General features: G+C 53.3%; 1 protein-coding gene across 1 annotated transcript in view; it reads right to left on the bottom strand.

Annotated features, from left to right (window-relative positions):
• Window positions 1-20092, bottom strand: part of LOC149867722 (uncharacterized) — a 74476-nt gene that overhangs the window by 11940 nt on the left and 42444 nt on the right. The window contains exons 2-3 of the mRNA XM_090046021.1: window positions 9835-9964; window positions 6173-7948 (exon numbers count right to left, since the gene is read on the bottom strand). Of these exons, the coding sequence (XP_089902147.1) occupies window positions 6173-7767 (1595 nt within the window). The 5' untranslated portion in view covers window positions 7768-7948; window positions 9835-9964. The remainder of the gene's footprint in view (window positions 1-6172; window positions 7949-9834; window positions 9965-20092) is intronic.

Raw genomic sequence — 20092 nt, 5'->3', positions numbered from 1 at the left:
TACAATTGTAATAGGAAGCTGTGAACCAGGACTCCTGGGTTCTGTTTTTAGCTCTTCCAGTGACTTGCTGTGCAGATTTGGATGTGTGTTGCAGAACGGAAATAATGTCATTGCTTCCACTTGTACTACAGAAGCACCCCTCGGCTTCCACCAAAATTAGTCACCCACTGCGCTATCGGCTATACAAACACTTTGTAGAGAGTTGCCTGGTCACATCAGTCCGAAACAGGGCAGGGTGGCACCTTAGAGACTAACTGGTTTAGAGAGCAAAGAGCGTTTATAGGCAACAACCTACTTGGTCAGAGGCTGACTGAACATTAGTAAGAGACGTCCCTGCTGCAAACGGCTGCCAGTCTAAATAGCACAGGAGTGTCAGGAAGAGCACAGAGCAACTGCAAACGCTTCCTCAGCCTGAAGAAGGGTGTTGGTACCCAAAAGCTTGCAAAGAAGAATGTTTCCATCTATCTGAGTTGGTCTAATAAAAGATACTGGATTTGCCCAAAGAACTATAGGCCAGTTAGTCTTACCTCGATCCTGGGCAAGCTTATTGAGAGAATTATTGGCACATGTCCACGAGGGGCCAGCGGGGGAGATTATGCTTAGGGGCAACCAACACGGGTTCATCAGCGGCAGGTCCTGTCAGACCAACCTGGTGGCCTCCTACAACCAGGTCACCAAATCCTTAGACGCAGGGGTAGCAGTGGACATCGTCTTCCTGGACTTCCGGAAGGCCTTCGACACTGTCTCTCACCCCGTTCTCATTAAGAAACTGGGGGCTGTGGTGTCGACACTCACACAGCCAGATGTGTCGCCAACTGGCTGGAGGGCCGCACCCAGAGACCGGTGGTGGACGGGTCATTTTCGACCTGGAGGGATGTGGGCAGTGGGGTCCCCCAGGGCTCGGTCCTCGGGCCCGCACTGTTCAACATCTTCATTAGTGATCTGGACGAGGGGGTAAGAAGCACCCTGTTCAAATTTGCTGACGACACTAAGATGTGGGGGGGATGTGGGCAAGCTAGAAGGAAGGAATAGGCTACAATCGGACCTAGACAGGTTACAGGGGTGGGCGGATGAGAACAGGATGGGATTCAACACCGACAAGTGCAAGGTGCTGCATCTGGGGAGGAAGAACCAGCACCATGCCTACAGGTTGGGGAACTCCCTTCTCGTCAGGGCAGAGGCAGAAAAGGATCTTGGAGGCATCATTGATGCGAAGATGAACATGGGCCGGCAGTGTGGGGAGGCAGTCAGGAAGGCCAACCGCACCTTGTCGTGCATCCACAGATGCATCTCGAGCAGGTCCAGGGAGGTGATCCTCCCTCTCTGTGCGGCACTGGTCAGGCCGCAGCTGGAGGACTGTGTCCAGTTCTGGGCGCCGCACTTCAGGAGGGATGTGGGCAGCGTGGAGAGGGTCCAGAGGAGGCCACTTGCATGGTCAGGGGGCAGCAGGGCAGGCCCTATGAGGAGAGGCTACGGGACCTGAACCTGTTCAGCCTCCACAAGAGAAGGCTGAGGGGGGATCTAGCGGCCTGTTACAAACTAGTCAGGGGGACCAGCAGGCACTGGGGGAGTCCCTGTTCCCCCGAGCACCGCCAGGAGTGACTAGAAATAATAGTCACAAGCTGGCAGAGGGTAAATTCTGACTAGACATCAGGAGGCGCGACTTCACGGTCAGGGCGGCTAGGATCTGGAACCAGCTTCCAAGAGAAGTGGTGCAGGCCCCTACCCTGGGGGGCTTTAAGAGGAGGTTAGGTGAACACCTTTCCAGGGCCGTATGACCCCAGTACTCTTTCCTGCCATGGCAGGGGGTCGGACTAGATGATCTGCTCAGGTCCCTTCCGACCCAACCAACTATGAAACTTTGTGTCCCTACGTCCTTAGACCAACACAGCTACAACCAATACCCCTGAGACCTAAAGAAGGGCACCTGATACCCAAAGGCTTGTTCAACAGCTCTCCCAGCTACACAGTTGGTCCAGTACAAAAGCCTTGCCAATCTAAATAGCCAAACACTGGAAGAGATGAGGTGACTTGCCCAGGGCACTTGGCAGGTCAGTGGCAGACCAGGCACCCCAGTCCCTGACTCCCACCCCGGCGCTCTTTCCCTCCAAAGGTGGGGCTGGGCCCCAGTTCATCGCGCTGGCGCAGAGCCCTGGGAGCCTCGGCTGAAACGCACAGCACGCTCCCAGTGCTCGGCGCTGAGGCAAGGATGGGGAGCACAGGCATCCGCCCTACATGAACAGAGCTTTCTTCAGTCCTGGTTTATTATGGGACTGGTCTTGTGAGTCAGACTAGACCACAACATACAGTAACCGTGCTGCGGGACTGCATTCTGCCCTGCACCTGGATGGTTTCATGAGTACAAGGGACGATTCGCTACCAGGGCAGAGCCAAAGTAGGTGCTTTTACACCATCCCTGGTCCTCTGAGTAGCGGTAAAGGGCCAAGTTGTGCCTTGTCTGAAGGTTTGGCTTTTGGGGAGGCCGTTCCAGCTGGGTGTCTGCTCCAGCCTGCAGCTGGAGAGCCCCAGCCTTGCAGAAAATGCCCCAAAGATAAGGGAACACAACTGCAAACTGATGCCACTCCATGCACTTGTTTGCTTCTTGGGTACTGGGGGCAGTTCAACAGCATCCAAGACCTGGTCACACAACCGCTGCCTTTCCTGCCCATTTATATTTTAACACTGTGATTTTCTCATTGCCTTTAAAGTGATCCCTTGCTTAGCCCCCTACCCCTTTGTGAGCTCCACAGAGGAGCTGCTCGGGTACTTTTGGATATCGTCTTTTGGGCTATCCTCAGCTGATTCTTCTCTCTCTCCCTCCTACCTCCCTAAAATATCCCCTGGGAGTCTCAGTGGCAGAAGCTGCTGTCTCCTTCCTATGCCAGGGCACCATGCAGCCGTGTGGTGGGCTATCTACAGAGCTGCTGGGTGTCATACCAGATACTGCAGCATTTCAGTGACGGGTGAGTGATTCTCACGGCAAACATGGGAAATGCAAGCGATGCACGTGCTCATTGCAATAAGAAGGGGAAAACTTTCTGTCAACTGATTGTTTGCCCATCTCCAGCCAGTGCTGCCAAGGCTATTCTTCTCCTCCTCCCCCCACTGCCACTGGGACCTTTGTCCTCTTCCACCAAGTCTTTCCTTGGAGTGTCGAAAATCTGACTTCCTCGCGTCGCTCAGCCTCTCACTTCTGTCTGCTCCCCGCTACCCCAGTGCCTGCCACACCATCTCCAGCCGTGGGACTCGTCCCTCCGCTGAAGTGGATGGACACGTTCGGCTTCTCTATTGTTTCACTCTGGTCCTGGTCCCGTGGGATGTTAGTTTTCACCTCTCCCGCCAGCACCCCGAGATCACTGCTACCACAGCTGCATCAGTCCCTGAGGCTGAGCTCTTCCTTCTGTATCACTTACTCAGATCACTAAGCCTCATCTATTTTGCCTTCTCCAGGGCTCAGGGTCCTATTTATTTTGCATCTTCAGGATGGTTCATCTTCCCTCTCAGCTTCCTCAACTGGGTCTTCCCTTTTGCTCCTGACCCCACATGACCACCCTTCCTCCAGCCAGAAGCCCTCTCTACACCCTAGGCACTTTTCCTGGAGGGGTCCACTGTGGTCCCCAAAGATCCCGTGTTTCTCTGGCCACCTGCGGGACGGTAGGCAAGGGGGGGTTTGTGGTGTTCCAGTATAGGCCACTTTTCCCCCTTTCGTTGCACTCTTCTTTCTCTACCACTGCCCTCTTCCTATCGTAATGCTGTGCGGAGGACCCAGCTGTCCTTATTCTGGCCTCCAACATCTGCTTCGTCTTTGTCTGCTCTCAGCATCTGGACAAAACCCAAGATAATTCAGCTGGGAATGATGCATAAGAGCCCATGGTCAAAACTGCAGCAGATGGCCCACCTCTTGTCCTTCTTCTTTCTTGCCATGCCTCTCCCCGGTACCGAGCATCTTCCACCATACGATCGTCAGCCACAGTGAAGTCCCTGGTGGAGCTCATGGAGCCGCTCTTCTCCCCTTTGGATGCTTATTTTTGGTGGGCTGATTTTTGGTTGATTTCTGTGAAATTTCCCCTCGCTCTGTTCCAGGCCTAGAGCAATGTAGGGAGGACGAGGATCCTTTGCAGAAGTACGGTGTCTTCGACAGCTCTGGAGCCACAGCCCCTTCCTGGATTTTCTAGAAGCAAATGTGCTGAGCCCTAGTCTGGATCTGCAGTGTACAGCCATAAGTCCAGCCATCTGCAACAGCATCCTCCGGCTCCTCTATAAAGACACCAGGGCTGCATCACCTTGTCCTCGGCAGGTCTCAGTCCTTTCCATCTCTCCTTCAATCCAGGAGTCTTCTTCATTCCCATTGCTGTCACTCGCTGCGGCCTCTGACTTAACGACCTCCTCACATCTGGATGCCTCCCTCCACCCCCATGCTCCTCTCTCTTTTTTTACTAGTTTTTCTTTTTTTTTTTTTTACTGTTGCCAGTTCATCATCTTTCTTCTCGATTCCTAAACTCCGTGGCCTTATCAATATATTGTGCCCACAAGCTGCATCTTTCATCTACGATCCTCATACTTGCCAAAAGCGGCATCCTCCAGGAAACCTTTTCACTGACATGTGTCTCTCTTTAACTATCTCCCTGGGCATCACTTGCCCACAACCTCTTTGTCTGCTCGTGCAGTTTGGTTATTTCCTTATACAGGTGTTCCTATTTCCCTGCAGATGCTAAAACGAGGAGATCAGTCGCTAGCTGTGTGTGTCCTTGTCCCGTACTCGAATCCCAGACCTCTTAAGCAGCTCAAAAAGTACAATCTGATATTTAAAAACCTATGCAGAATTTCCATGGCAAGACCCATGGATCTGCTCCTACCAGGGGCTCTTACCTGGACCAAAGGTATAACGTGATTCATAAGAGGGTTAGAGGTTCTCTAAATATGAAGTTGCAAATGAAATAAATGTTCAACACAGAAGTATTAAACCATTTTGATGTCTCTTAAGCAAATCACTCTGGTTTCCAGGGAGGTTGTTAGTGCTTTAGGACGAAACTGCTCTGTAGAATGACACTGCATAACCCTGGCACAAAACTTCACATCGCTTTCACCCGGGTGCAGTAACTTGAAGACCGCTCACCATCGCTCTACCAAAGGTCTGACCCTGGCCCTGCTGAAGTCAACACCTGAGTGATCAGGGAGCATCTACACTGCTTCTGCGGTGCTCTCAGGGCGGAAAGCGGAGGATGCCCAGACCACCAGGCCGCTCTCCCGCACGCCACGTCCAGGGGCTTTGGGGAGTCACCCTTGGAGCTGCTCTCGGTTGCAGCACGTGGAGAGGAGCGTCCCTCCCCAAGAGCGCTGCAGGAGCAGGGCAGACCCCTGCCCCAACCATCTCGAGTGAAGACAGGGCTACACGCCAAGTTGGTTGCTCTGCCTCAGGTTGTGTGATGATGAGAGAAGACAGCTCTCACCTCAACCCAGGAGAGTCTATGTTTTGTCACAAGCCCGAGACCCCAGCCCAGCTCCTCCAAAGAGCCACGCATCTCTGGAGCGCAACGCGGGCTGATTTGCAAGTGCATCTCAAGCAGATTTAGTTCCAGGAGGCAATCGTGGAACTTGGGGGATTTCGACTCAGGACAGTACAGTGAAAATCTCACTTCAGCACTGACCGAAGCAAAGGTTTTTCCAACATGCGGTAATAGTCACCCTTCATCATTATCGCCACCATTGCTATCCTGTAGTATTTAAGCTGTGCAGTTGCTCCAATCAAAGAAGCAATCGCTTGAAAAATCAAATCCATTCTCCTATGGGTTGTCTGTGCTATCGGCTTTCTGCGCGTCAGTTAGCTGGGGTGACTCAAATCATCTATTTTTGGTAAATGATCAATTTAAAGTTAATTTCCATTCAGTGTTCTCACACCCTAGCACGGGGGCATGACGTGTGGGTGGTAAACACTGAAAGGGAGCGTGCATGCGTGCGTGCATGTGTGCGAGTGTGCGAGACCTGCTTCCTGCAGGACTGAAAATAATGTCGGAAACATTTCTAGCCATCTTAGGCTGTGTTACTCCACGACCCTAAGATGAAAGTTTCTGTGACCATATAGATGGCAATAGGAGTTACACACATGTGTCAGGGCAAAGACAAGACCCTTGTCATCGGGACTAGTTTCAGGTGGCCCAACAGGGTATGTTACCTTTTCTTAATAAGATCCAGTGCTGAGCCTATGAATTCATCCTTCATTTTTTGTAGCTTAGCTCCATAGCTTGACAGGTCTGTGGCCTCTAATAGCAGCGACGGACAACAAGAAGATGGGGCTTCAGAAGCCAGCGACTGCTCGGCAAAGTGAAGGATTCCACTTAATTGCTTTGTGTCTAGTCCCTGCGGCTTGTCACCGAAGACCTGCCCCTCCCTGCGGCGTGCTACTGACTGCAAAGGTGATCTGGGAATCGGGCTCGAGCAGATGGGGGACATCTCGAAGGTTTCGTCCTTCAGCAGGTGCTGGCAGGCCCCAGAAGTGCTCATCGTGCTGAAGCCATCCCACATGGTTGTAATGTCTGGATAATGGGCAAAGCCAGAGGGGACGTGGCCTTCATGAAACACGCTGTCATAGTCGTCGGCCACGACGGCGGTTTCCTGGGCTGGTTTGGTTTCCAGGGCTTCCTGTGGAGAGTCTAGACAGGCATCCACCTTGCTCTCTCGTCCCAGGGTCTGGCTGGAAGGCAGCCCCTCGCTCGTGTGCTTTGCTGGCCCGTGGCTGCCGACAGATGGACACATCTCTTTGCTCCTCATCCTCTTGAACTCCTCAAAGGTGGGTATGTAGAGCCTCCCTCTGCAATGCTCTTTCTTGCTCAGCTCTAATGTCCCTTTGGTGTCAATGTCCCTATCGCACCCCCTCAGGGACTCGGCTGTTCTGGATTTGGCAATCTCTTGGCTTTCCCAGGCATGCAGGAGAGTCAGATTGGGAGAGCTGTTCTGCCTCCGGAGCTGCAACCTCCTCCGAGCCTCCTGCTTGATGTCCTCCGGACTGGTAATCCAGCGCGACAAGCATGGCCTCGGCTTCCCCGGCCCTGATGCAGGGCTGGGGCCGAAGGCGGCGTGCTCCACGAACACCGCGCAGCAGTTCACAGAGCATCCGTTCTTGTACTCCCGGCTCGTCCGGCATTCGGAGAGCTCCCGGCCGACCAGATCGGTCAGGGACGCCTGGGGACGCACGGGCTTGCAGGGCTCCACCGCCTTGGCGCTGTGCAGCCTCAGCTTCTCCTTCAGTCCTCTTTTGGCATCCCCGTGCAGGGCTCTCTCCTCCGCAGGAGGGAAAAGCCACTGAGGCACTTTGGCAAAAGGCAGGAGAGGTACGTTTCGCGCCGGCCTCGGCGTTTGCGTGGCATGGCGTGGAAGGTGCCTGCCAGGGTCTGCCGTGCTCTGCGCTGTGTGCCCCGCGGCAGAGCCGTCAGACCAGTGACTGGTGCCTTTGTAGTGGAAAATGAACTCGTTATCCAGGCTCCGGCAGGGAGAGTAGAGGCCAGCGTCGGTGACGGTTGCCCAGTGCAGGTTCTCCACGCTGCGGTACAGCCGGGTTTCTGAGGCACCGGCCAAGGTTGCCTTGCCTACATGACAGGAGTCTACAGGGCCGAAGTCCCCAGCAAAAAACTGCGTGTCTAAGTTCTTTAGTGGATGCATGCTGCTACCTGCAAACTCCTTTAAGCCATGTTGTGCGTACAGCTGATTATTCTGGCAGCTGAGAATCACCCGGCAGTGTTCCTGTCTCTCATCAACACTGATGTATGTCATAGCAAATGTACATGGATGCTCTAACTCCCTGGCGTGTAGGGGGTGAGGAGGGAGCTGGCGGGTCGCTTAGATGAGAGTCAAAGTCCAGACCACAGACAGCAGAGTCTGCTGCTGGGTACTCACATTGGGGAGCTCTCGCATGGGTAGAATCGCCACTGCGGGCTCATGCGCAGAAGGAAACCTGGGAATACAAAGAAAGACAAGTTACTGGAGGGGCCGGCACAGGACAGGCCAGGGGCAGACCTGCTTCCTGGGTATCCAAAGCCATGAAACACTGCCGAGCGGGGACAGAGCTGTGCAACTGGCTGATTGCCCATAGGGCCCAAGTGACCTCCTCCGCCGCTACCAAGACTAGGCACCATTTTGTTAGGGAGAGGTTTACGTCGCCCTTATTTCAGTGGCTGCTGCTCCCAGCCGTGACGTTTGGCTATCGTGGGTACAAGCACTTTGGAAACACTTGTTAGTAGTTGAGATTACTCATATGGCACCGGTGCTTTACAAGGGGGAGATTCCCTGCTGCCAGGAGTCTACAGATGCGGACAGATGGAGGCAATGACCCTGTGGGAAGAAGGCCAGGACAATATGAGTCCGAAGCGTAGACTTGCACATGGGTACAGAGGCAGAAGGCAAGGCGGGGTGACACGGCAGACACTAACTGGTTCAGAGAGCCACGCTTTGTAGGCAACAGCCTACTCCATCCAGTGCCATGAAGGCAGAGAGGAGAAGCAAGCAGGTTGGCACCGTTTTCTCTGCCTCGGAGAGAGGCGTAAATGAGGTGTCACGTGCTACGACTTATCCCTCCTGAGTGCGCGCGATGTGTGGGGTCACCGGGAATCCAGCGCTAGGCTCTTCTAGGTCTCTCTCCACTGTGTGGCATCTGGGCTCTCCACAAACCTTCACGAGTCTCTCCTACCACACCCCTATTGCCAAGGAAGGGCTATTGCCCATATTTCACCGATGGGGAACGGAGGCTCAGGAAAGCCCGGGCTACAGTGTGTATGTGAAAGGACCGAAGTGCCGCTCCTCCCAGCAACAAGGGGCCGTGCAACTCTTACGTGAGCCGGACAGCTCTGTCCGGGTTTGGAAAGTGACTTAGGCAGTTGGGAGCCTAAGCCTCCATGAAAAGCAATGGGATTTAGGCTCATAAGTCCCCGAGTCACTTCCAGAAATGGGACTTAGCTGTCCCAAAATGGGACTTGCAGCCCTGAGCGAAGCAACCCCTAAATACCTGTAGAAACCTGGAGCCAAGTGCTTTGCCCAAGGCCACACAGGAAGTCAGTAGCAGCGAGTATCTCGCCATGACTATGCTCCCTCTCTCAGCATGCGTGGGTAATGGGCGTGAGACCATGGGTCATGGGTCGAAGGCCCAGAAACCAGCTCTGGGCAGAGACAGGAGGCCTGTTTCACCTACAGGCTGGTGTTGGGTAAGGGCAGAGGGTCCTGGGGTGCGGAGCCAGGAGGGGAGTCTCCCCCAAAGGGACAGGCAGGGCCCACGGCTGGGGTCCGGTGGAGGAAAGGCAGGGCAGTTTAAATTGCGGAGCAGGCAGCCTCGTTATTTAAGGTGCCCTGAGTCTGGGTTTTACCTTGCGAGGTGGCTCATCCACCCTGGTCAACCTGGGAGAGAAATGAAGGGACTCGCTGGCACCCAGGAGGGACCTAACTCGGCCAACTGGCACCTTCCCTCTGAGAGGGAAACTGAGGCAGTACATTGGCCTGGATTAGTCCCTGCTCTACAGCCCACTGAGGTTAGGCATTTCGGCTGCTGTCACTCAGTTTTTAGGTCCTTTGTCTGGAGTCTCCCCTCAGCTATTGTGGTGTGAAACAGTGCAGCTCTGTCGACTTAAATAAAATGATTCCTAGCCCATCCTGGCATGGAGGGGCAGGAGATGGTCACCGCTTGTACAGATTGCAGCCTGGCCGCTACCAAATGCACAACATCACTGCATCCCCGTACGGGGATTAAACGAGCCGGCATGCAATAAAATGATGCCTACTAGTAACCACTAGCTGAAGCCAGAGCTCAAGGCAGGTCTGCTACCCCCAGTGTCATCGCCAACGTGGCCTCACCCCCTCTCATCAGGTCAGCGCTGAGGGTCCTGGTGCTCTTTAAATCCCCTCCTGCGCCGTTCGGTCCAGGGGAAGCCCAAAGGTAACAGCTGAGAAACAGGATGATCAGGGTTTTCTGTGATCTCTTGATCTGTCAGGGAAGAGAGAGAGAGGAGTGATGACACGAGAACCACACTGTTGGCAGCAAACAGGCCTCCGGAGGAAGGAATCACAAGGTCCCGTAAGAAAGCATGTCTACACCAGGAACATTTTTAAGTCACAGCCCCATCGAGCAGGGCTTTGAGCTCCAGGCAATTGGAGAGCTAACTGCAACCAGGGGGAGAGCTGCGCGCCCGTTCTTGGAACGTGCAGGAGAAGCAATTATGCCCCTTGCCGCAGCAACTAATGGAAATAGCAGGAGCCCTGGTCCAAAACAAGAGGGGCTGTGTAGCCAGGTCTGAAATGAAGCTAAATCTTGTAAACGTACGTTTTCTCCAATTGCACATATAGGGGCTAGGCAATGGTTGGCAAAGTGCATGCAAGAAAGCCGGAGAAGAGAGAGACACGGTCATGAGCAGGACCAAAGCCAGAGCAACTTGGGGCAGAGAACTGAACGTTGGGGCAGACGTGGCTATTATGAGCCAGGAAAGTGCCCGCAGCCCTTTATTTCTCCAGAGATCGGGGGACCAAGACTGCGCGCACCTTCCCAGCAAATAAGCCATCTTGCCCCAAAATATCTACCAGACTTGTATCATCAATAGCTCTTCCAAAGAAAAGCACTTTAATTAACTGCTTAGCCCAAGGGGCAACACTATTAACACCCTGGGTGGCTAACAGAGGTTAACTTAACATATTGTTCTCTTGGCCCCGCTGCACAACTCTTTCCAGCCCGGGGATGGGAGTCGAATCCAGCCCTCCCGAGTCCCAGTGTCCTACCCCAGCCTGCTCCTGCCCCCAAGCCACTGTCCTTGGTTCCTGCTTCTGTAAAAAAAGGCCTGTCGTGCAGTAGCGGGTGAGTGGAAACATTTCTGAGGTGGTCCCAGCTCTTATTCATCCCTCTGATCCTCCCAAACCACCCGTGCCTTACTGAAGGCTAAAAAAAGCCAACCTCAAGCAAGAAGAGCCATTCCCCACCTAAAGCAACTCTCTCTGGGCTCCTCCTGAATGAAAAGCAGCTAACCGGAGCACAACCCAGCTCTGAAGATCAGGGGCAGCCGAGCCGCGTGCAAACCAGCGGGGTCCATGGCTCACAACTGGGCGCTCAGACAGGCCCCGTCCGCGAGCCGCATCCCAGCTCTCCATCCTCTCGCTTCTGTTACGTGCGGGACGTGTTGCTGCAGTCCCCTCCCGTCTTTGGCCCGCTCGTGCTTTGGGGTCCATCCGTTCTGCAATCCTCCGGCCCGGCGATGCCTGCACGGAGGAGCTTGGCGCTCTCATCCAGCTGGATCAGTCTCTGCGGGAGCTGCGGAGCGATGCTAAGCCTGCCTGCTCTTCGATGGTGTCATCTGCACAGCGCTCGCTCCTCCAGTTCACGACGAACCTTCGCTCCTTTGAAGCAGTCAGATCTTGCCATCGGGCCAACGACAGAGCCCAAGCCCACCGCTTGTTTTTGGACTCCATTTAATTGACTTGCACTTCAATGCTGCTTGCCCGCGCCTGCCTTCGCTTTCCTGCGCAATCTTGCTGAAGAACTGGACAGATTTCCAGAGGATCGAGGCTTAAGGGATAAATGACGCCTTCCTGAGAGCCATCCTGCTTGTCTGATCCTCCGAGAGCAGCACTGGGGAATATGTCAAGAGGGTGAATCAGACTGATGCAGGCAAGGAGCCCTGGTGAAAAGCCTCGTGGGCAGCCGTGATAACCGAGTGACACAGGTGACACAGGCTCAAGGGCCAAAGGCTAAGAGCACAGCAGGATGCACCGAAGCACGAGCACGGTTCCTGGCTCCCAGTCAACGGTGTGCGCTGCAAAGAGCTTTAATGAATGGGGAAACCTGCTCCTTGAGCTGCTGGAGGACAGTTTTTTATTCCCTTCAGGTCTGATAGCCCCCTCTGCTCCCTAGAGCAGGGGGATCGCATTTGCAGGAGCACTGTTTCTCTGGCACGGCTCCCCGCTCCACACTGGAAGGCACACGCTTCGGCCAGCCAAGAGGGAAATGATTTGTGGCTCGTGACATCGAGCCAAATGGGAGGAAAAGATGCCTCGTGCTTATTTGCACACGAAAGGTTAGAGGAAGTCAAGGCGCTTCGCTTGTATTTGCTTCCTGAGCTGTTCTCTCAGCCGGGAGCGGGCTGTAAGGGGGAGGTTGGTGCAGCGGCAGGGCTAGTCGGCCGCGGCTGTATCTCTTGTCCGTCCTCCAGTGACGGAAAGAGTGACGCTCGTGACCTGCGCAGCCGTGGGAGGAAGCCCTTGTCCAGCGCAACGCTGCGGGTCTCCTTCCACTCTCAGGGGAACCCGACAAGTAAGGAGTCCCCTGCATTAGCAATGTCAGAGTGGCAGCTATCGTCACATCGCAATTCCTTTTGCAAGACCTGTATTTACCCTGTAAAACGCACCAAGCAAGCTCACTAGGTATGGCAAGCAGGAAACAGATACCACTTAAATTAAGAGCAATCTTAGCAATCAGAACAGCTGAAGTGGTAGCCTTTTCCCCAGTGCTCGGCTTCCTTTTGTAATAGCTTCACTGACATAGGCAAGGCATTGTTACTTATACTGGTTATCCAGCGCTATATGGCTCTCAGTTATTTCAACAGAGAAAGGGGTATGTTGGGGGGGAGGGAGGATTGCTGACCTGCAAGTAAGTCAAGTCCCTACTTCAAATAGATTAATATTGTTGAGCTTGATACTGCAGCCCTCGATGCCGCGGTGCGCTGCTGACCTGCAGGAGTCCAGCCTCTCCTCCAAAGTCCCCCCTCATTGAGCCTGTTGGCATAAGTCAGGATTGCTCTTTGAGGAAGGGTTGCACCATGCGTGTCTCCCATTTGTTTTACTCATCTTTCAATTATCGTAGCGCTCCTTGAAGCATGGAGCTTGTCTTCCTAATAATCTATATGGTGCCAGGAACGCATATATTGTCAGGATATATGGAGCTGCAGGTTATCTTAGGATGCATTTATCAAAGAACCTAACCCCAGCGAGGCTGCGGGTCCACACCGCTTGTGTTCCAGCTTGGTTTTCCTTGTTCACATGGGACTCTCCCTGAGACATTGTGCCTTGCGGAAATTGGGGGATTTCTATTCCCCAACATCATGCAGCCTTTAGAGACACCAAGTCATAAATAACACACTCTCACTAAGGATCATTGCACAAACCAGCCTAGACGCAGCACCAACCAATCCATTCACCCTTTGTAACAGTCTAACTGACGATGCATGCTAGAGTAGGAATCGGGGACTGCATCTTGCCACCTGGAAGCATGAGAGGAGGGTTGTGCAGAACCGCTGGACAGGATGTACTTTTTTTAAAAGTTTGTTTTAATGGAGATTTCGTTCATTGCTTCATACAGCTTGGAAGAGCTGTGACAACCCCTAAACTCCTGTGCTTTCCAGTGGAAGCTGGGGTCTTTCAGACCCGTTCTGCATCATCCTGTGGAAGCTCTTGCAAGGGGGGGTACCGGCACAATAGCAGCACCGGCCGAGCCCATCTGTTGTAACGGGGATAGTGAAATGGTGGCAGGCACTTCTGAAAACCACCAGGAGACTTTACTTCCTGTGGATTTGTGTACACAGCTCTCTGAGGTATTTGCATTCACTGCTGCGAGGAGTACCCACGGACTGGGACTTCCCCACCGTGATGCAAGATGGGCTCGAGGGGAACGCCTCCAGACCTCAGGCTGGGGAGGACCGGGTTAGAGAGCTTCTGGAGGGGCTGGACGTGTTCAAGTCAGTGGGTCCAGATGCTCTCCACCCCAGGGCGTTCAGGGACTAGCAGGGGTTATTGCAGGGCCCTTGGCACAGCTTTACGAGCGCTCGTGGTGCTCGGACCAGGTGCCAGATGACTGGAAGATAGCCAATGTGGACCCCATCTTTGAAAAAGGGAGGAGGGAGGACCCGGGCAACTATAGGCCTGCCAGTCTTACCTCAATCCAGGGAAACTCTTTGAAAAGATCATCATGGAGCACATCTGTGACGGGCTGGTTTCAGGGATGATGCTCAAAGGCAACAAGCACGGTTTCATTAGGGGCAGGTCATGTCAGACCAACCTGATTGCCTTTTATGATCAGGTCACAAAGGCAATGGATGCAGGTGTCGCTGTGGATGTAGTCTTTCTGGACTTCAGCAAGGCCTTTGACACCGTCTCCCACCCCATCCTCATTAAGAAATTGGGCGACTGTGGCATTGATGCCTACACGGTCAGAGGGATTGCAGGTTGGCTGGAGGGTCACACTCAGAGGGTGGTGGTGGACGGGTCATATTCGACCTGGGGGGAAGTGGGCAGCGGAGTCCCCCAGGGCTCGGTCCTTGGGCCCGCGCTGTTCAATCTCTTTATCAGCGATTTGGACAACGGGGTGAATCGCAACCTGTTTAAATTCGCTGATGATACCAAAATTTGGGGTGAGATGAGCACGCTAGTAGGGAGGGAAAGACTGCAGCAAGATCTGGATAGGTTACAGGGGTGGGCTAGCAAAAACAGGATGCGCTTCAACACTGACAAGTGCAGGGTGCTGCACGTGGGCAGTAGTAACCTGCAGCACACTTATAAGATGGGAAACTCCCTTCTTGAGAGCACGGAGGCAGAAAGGGATCTTGGAGTCATCACTGACTCCAAGATGAACATGGGCCGACAATGCGGGGTCACGGTTGGCAAGGCTAACCGCACCTTGTCGTGAATCCACAGATGCATCTCGAGTAGAGCCAGGGAGGTGATCCTCCCCCTCTATGCGGCACTGGTCAGGCCGCAGCTGGAGTACTGCATCCAGTTCTGGGCACCCCATTTCAGAAGGGATGTGGACAGCATGGAGAGGGTCCAGAGGAGGCCACTCGCATGATCCGGGGACTACAGGGCAGACCCTACAATGAGAGACTGCGGGACCTGAACCTGTTCACAAGAGAAGGCTGAGGGAGGATGTGGTGACCGTCTATAAACTCACTAGGGGGGACCAGAAGGGTTTGGGGGAGACCTTGTTTCCCCAAGCGCCCCCCGGCATAACAAGGAATAACGGCCACAAGTTGTTGGAGAGGAGGTTTAGATTAGACATCCGTAACAACGACTTCACGGTCAGGGCGGCTAGGAGCTGGAACCAACGTCCACGGGAAGTGGTGCTGGCTCCTACCCTGGGGGGCTTTAAGAGGAGGCTTGATGCCTACCTGGCTGGAGTCATTTGAGCCCAGTTTTTCTCCCGCCCAGGGCAGGGGTCGGACTTGAAGAACCCCACTTCTGTGATTCTATGAAAAACGTGGTGTGTACAAAGACCCACCGTGCCCTGAGGTATTTATATCCCCCAGGCACCAGGCAGCCTAAAACTCACTGCTCTCACCCCAGGTACCCTGGCTCAGCAAGCACAGCTAGGAACTGAACACCAGACTCGCACCATGGAGGAATTTCACCCTGGGCTCTCAGCTCCCAGGCTCAACCCCCTCCTGAGGATGGATCTGAGCCCGAGTATCTCACTCACCCCTCACCAGAGCTGTGGGGAAATCAGGATCCAGGTCTGAACTCTGCTACAGCACAAAACAGCGCATCACGGCTGTCATCCTCTCCCCATCCTCAACAGCCACTCTCCTGCAAAATGGTGCCAGCATCTATTATAGCCACGGGGCACAAAATGGAAACAAGCAGATTTATGCTGCTGAAGAGCAGCAGGAAAGGTCAGGGCTGTCACAGCAGCCTCGGCTCAGAGCAGCAGCCGGTGCATAAATTCCAGCAACCCCAGGCATAGCCCCAGGTCCCCTCCGACCTGCTCCCAGCACTCACGAGTGACCAAGTCACGGGGCTGGGGAGCCTGTGGTAGAAGCAGGGGCGGATCCAGCCAGGGTGCAGCGGTACAGTCATGCCCCTGCCAGTGCCTGCTCCACCCAAAGTTTAAAACCAATGAATGGCAGCAGCATTTCTAGGCAGGATCATTATAATCTACCTGATTCCTTCCACACGCATTATTTCACAGGTGTTACCAACCCTTGCTTCTTTTTCCATGCTCTTCATGTTCTACCAATGAAGTTATTCTTTCTTCTGCAATTTTGCTCTCTCTTGGTTCTCCTGGTAGTATAGCTCCTATTTCATAGCCAAAACTCTACCTGAAAACATTAACTCAGGTGTGAGAATAGTTTTAGTGAAGCATCGGGGGCACTGTCCACATGCTCAAGAAGGCTAGATTTTAATCAATAAATCTGAAAAAAAAGATGACCATTGCATTTTAATGATGACAGGACTATGGAAACATCATATTTTGATTCTTTTTTCCCTAGTTTGTTTTATATAGGCTATATCACAAATTTATATTGGCTTTTGCTCCGATCTCAAACTGAATAATATAGCCCTAGGCCACTTGCTAATTAGTAAAGCTTTTGGTTTCTTTTTCACTTGACAAAAAGTAAGCATTATGTTATATGTGATGATGCACAACATCATCTGCACCCCGCTTTTCAAAATCTTAGATCCATCCATGGATAGAAGCTCTCACAACGATACAAAAACTTTTCTATCCGCATGCCTTCTAGGAATGGCTCCATAATACATGGGCAGAGCTCTGGAGGAGAGCCTGCAGGGGAGAAAGCACATACCTGCAGGTAGGACTGTATCTCTGTGTACAAAGCCAAGGGCCCCAGTAAGGCCAACAGATATGGGGAGAGGAGGAAGAGTTGCTGCTGGCTCTTGGGCTGTGAGAGGAGAAAAAGTTGCGGGAGTCAAGGTCAGCTGAGGGTCTCGGGCACCATGAAAGAAAGGCCATTAAAGCAAAATGTTATTTTGGATAACAAAACGTAACTATGTAATTTGGGGGTCATTCGTATTTATGCAATCAACCCAAGTGATTCCTAGAATCACAGAAGTGGGGTCGGACGGGACCTTGCAGATCTTCAAGTCCGACCCACGCCTGGGCAGGAGAAAAACTGGGCTCAAATGACTCCAGCCAGGTAGGCATCCAGCCTCCTCTTAAAGCCCCCAGGGTAGGAGCCAGCACCACTTCCCGTGGACGTTGGTTCCAGCTCCTAGCCGCCCTGACCGTGAAGTCGCTGTTACAGATGTCTAATGTAAACCTCCTCTCCAACAACTTGTGGCCGTTATTCCTTGTTATGCCGGGGGGGCGCTTGGGGAAACAAGGTCTCCCCCAAACCCTTCTGGTCCCCCCAGTGAGTTTATAGACGGTCACCACGGCCCCCCTCAGCCTTCTCTTGTGGAGGCTGAACAGGTTCAGGTCCCGCAGTCCCTGCTCGTAGGGCCTGTCCTGCTGTCCCCGGATCATGCGAGTGGCCTCCTCTGGACGCTATCCATGCTGTCCACATCCCTCCTGAAGTGCGGTGCCCAGAACTGGACGCAGTACTCCAGCTGCGGCCTGACCAGTGCCGCATAGAGGGGGAGGATCACCTCCCTGGCCCTGCTCGAGATGCACCTGTGGACGCATGACAAGGTGCGGTTAGCCCTGCCAACCGAGACCTCGCACTGTCAGCCCATGTTTATCTTGGAGTCAATAATGACCCCAAGATCCCTTTCTGCCTCCGTGCTCTCAAGAAGGGAGTTTCCCATCTTATAAGTGTGCTGCAGGTTACTACTGCCCACGTGCAGCACCCTGCACTTGTCAGTATTGAAACGCATCCTGTTTTTGCTAGCCCACCCCTGTAACCTATCCAGGTCTTGCTGCAGTCTTTCACTCCCTACTAGATGTTCATCTCACCCCAAATTCTGGTATCATCAGCAAATTTAAACAGGTTGCTTTTTACCCCATCGTCCAAATTGCTGATGAACAAATTGAACAGCGCGGGCCCAAGGACCGAGCCCTGCGGGACTCCGCTGCCCACTTCCCCCCAGGTCAAATATGACCCGTCCACCACCCTCTGAGTGCGACCCTTCAGCCAGGCTGCAATCCATCTGACTGTGTAGGCATCAATGCCACAGTCACCCAATTTCTTAATGAGGATGGGGTGGGAGACGGTGTCAAAGGCCTTGCTGAAGTCCAGAAAGACTACATCCACGGCGACACCTGCATCCATTGCCTTTGTGACCTGATCAAAAAAGGCAATCAGGTTGGTCTGACATGACCTGCCCCTAATTCAAGGTGGTGTTTGAGGTATGGCTGGGGATGCATCTCAGTTTTCCAAAATCTTGCCCTGCTTCTCCATGCCTGGTTTAGAGGCGGTCTGGAAGAACACAGGACACTGGACACACGATGGGAGCATTAGGAGATGAATAAGAAGACGGAAGTGAAGACAGGAACAGGAAACGGAAGAGGAGGGGAGGAAAGAAGAGTTCCTGTTTGCGTAGTCAAGCAGAGGTAAGTGTATTTGGGTGGATTTAAAGCTGAATTTTATTGTGCGTTTTTCACATACTCATTGGTGGATGAGAGTGAAAACGTAGAAGAAAGTTAAAAAGTAAAGGGAGCTTAAAAATACCTATTTAGGGCCAAACTCCTGTCTTGAGGGGTTGGATTCACAAGTCTTATTCTCCTAAATTTAGCAATATGGTGGCTATTAGCAGTACGTTCTCACCTGGGGAGTCAGAAGGACCTCTCGGGTCCTCTAGTCCAGCCTCCTGCTGCAAGGGAGGATTTGCTGCTCCCTCCCCAACGGCCTCCCCAGCCTCTCGTTGAAACCCTTCAATGCTAACCAAGATCTGTCCAACCCCCATAATGGGGAAATAAATTCCTCTTTCCTGGTGCGAATGTCTAGCGAGAGTCACAGGTCAACACTTCAACTCACAGCAAGTGGGTGAGATTTAACATGATAGAAAACTGATAACTGGAAAGATCTCTGTCAACGGTTCCTGTTGACCTGGACTTTTCCACGGGGGATCTCTGTAGCGTGGCTGTAAATCTCTAATTTTGGGGACTCAATGGACAGTGGGTTATTATACTTGTCCCCTGGGAGAAGAAGACATACAGCGTAATTCTGATCTTGTCAGTGGGGGATAGAAAAAAAATGATGCACTTCCAGTGATTTAAATTAAATTGCTCTGGAATAGCGTTGTGAGCCAAGACCCCCCCGAAAATCAATGGATGTATTTCACCGCCATCAAAAGATGCTGCATCAGGTCCTAAGTGAGATTAGAAGTAGACCCTGGAGGACGTGGGGAGCCGTGTTAAAAAATGTATCTTAGGTCACAAGGTCAAGTGAGCTTGATGATTTCATCCCAAACCCATTTGTTTGCATCGCACTCTGGCGTATTGATCGTGGTGGCGGCCTGCACTGCAGAAGGGCAGGACGGTGGCGGCAAGGGTGCTGCGGGTCGGGAGGAAGCGCATCATGTCCGTGGAGAGACCCCGCGTCTCACGAGCGTGCGGACGGACCACTTCCTGGTGCTGCAAAGGGGAAGCCCCTCCGACTGGATCTGTACCAAATCCACGTGCCCGATTCGCCAGCAGGACCAGTTGCAAAGCGTCCGGGATGGATAACGTCTCTGGGCTTCCTCCCTACCAGCTTGCAAACAGGGGGAAAGCAATGGCACGTACGAATGGCAGGCCTCATCCTGCTCGCTGAGAGGATGTGAGCTTTAACATTGGCCCCGAAAACACTGCAAATCCCCTGGACTGCCTCCAGGATCCATGCTGGCATGGACGGGCGTTTTTGCAGCCATCTGAAACAGTGTCAGGAACAAGGAGGATCTAATGGGCTGCCACCCCCCCGCTGCTCTGAATGCAGGACCCATCCGAGACATCCCGAGAGCTCGATTCAATGTGTCCAGCAATGGGATGTGCCCGCCACGTCCCACGGGAGAAGGTCGTGGCCCAACTGGGGTTGAGAGGGAGAGAGCTGGCATTTTCCTTTACTCTCTTTCCTCTCCGCAGCCCTTGCTACGCCCCTATGGGCTACTTCTACCCATCCCCATTCCAGCACAGACCGGAGGAGCCAGATCATCAGATGATGGAAATCCGTGCATTGCAGCTGATGCTGATTTACCCCAGCTGAGAATCGGCTCCCGTAGTCACCATTTAACCCAGTCTGACATTGCTTCTTTGATCTCTCCTCCAAAATTGGCCCTGCCAGCTCCTGAACTGGTCCCGTTGCTCTGCTCTCAGTTCCCTCCAGTTTGCCAGGAGAAATCGCCTATTTATAATGCAAAGCGTCTCTCCTCAGCGAGCAACCCCAGTGGCGAGGCATGACTTTCCCGGAGCAGTGAGCATTGCCCAGGC

The sequence above is a fragment of the Crocodylus siamensis genome, chromosome 4 (assembly GCF_052110815.1).
Source record: "Crocodylus siamensis isolate JL-2025a chromosome 4, ASM5211081v1, whole genome shotgun sequence".
NCBI classification, from domain to species: Eukaryota; Metazoa; Chordata; order Crocodylia; family Crocodylidae; genus Crocodylus; species Crocodylus siamensis.
The sequence above is the reverse complement of the archived record's forward strand: the minus strand, read 5'-3'. Positions and strand labels throughout refer to the sequence as shown.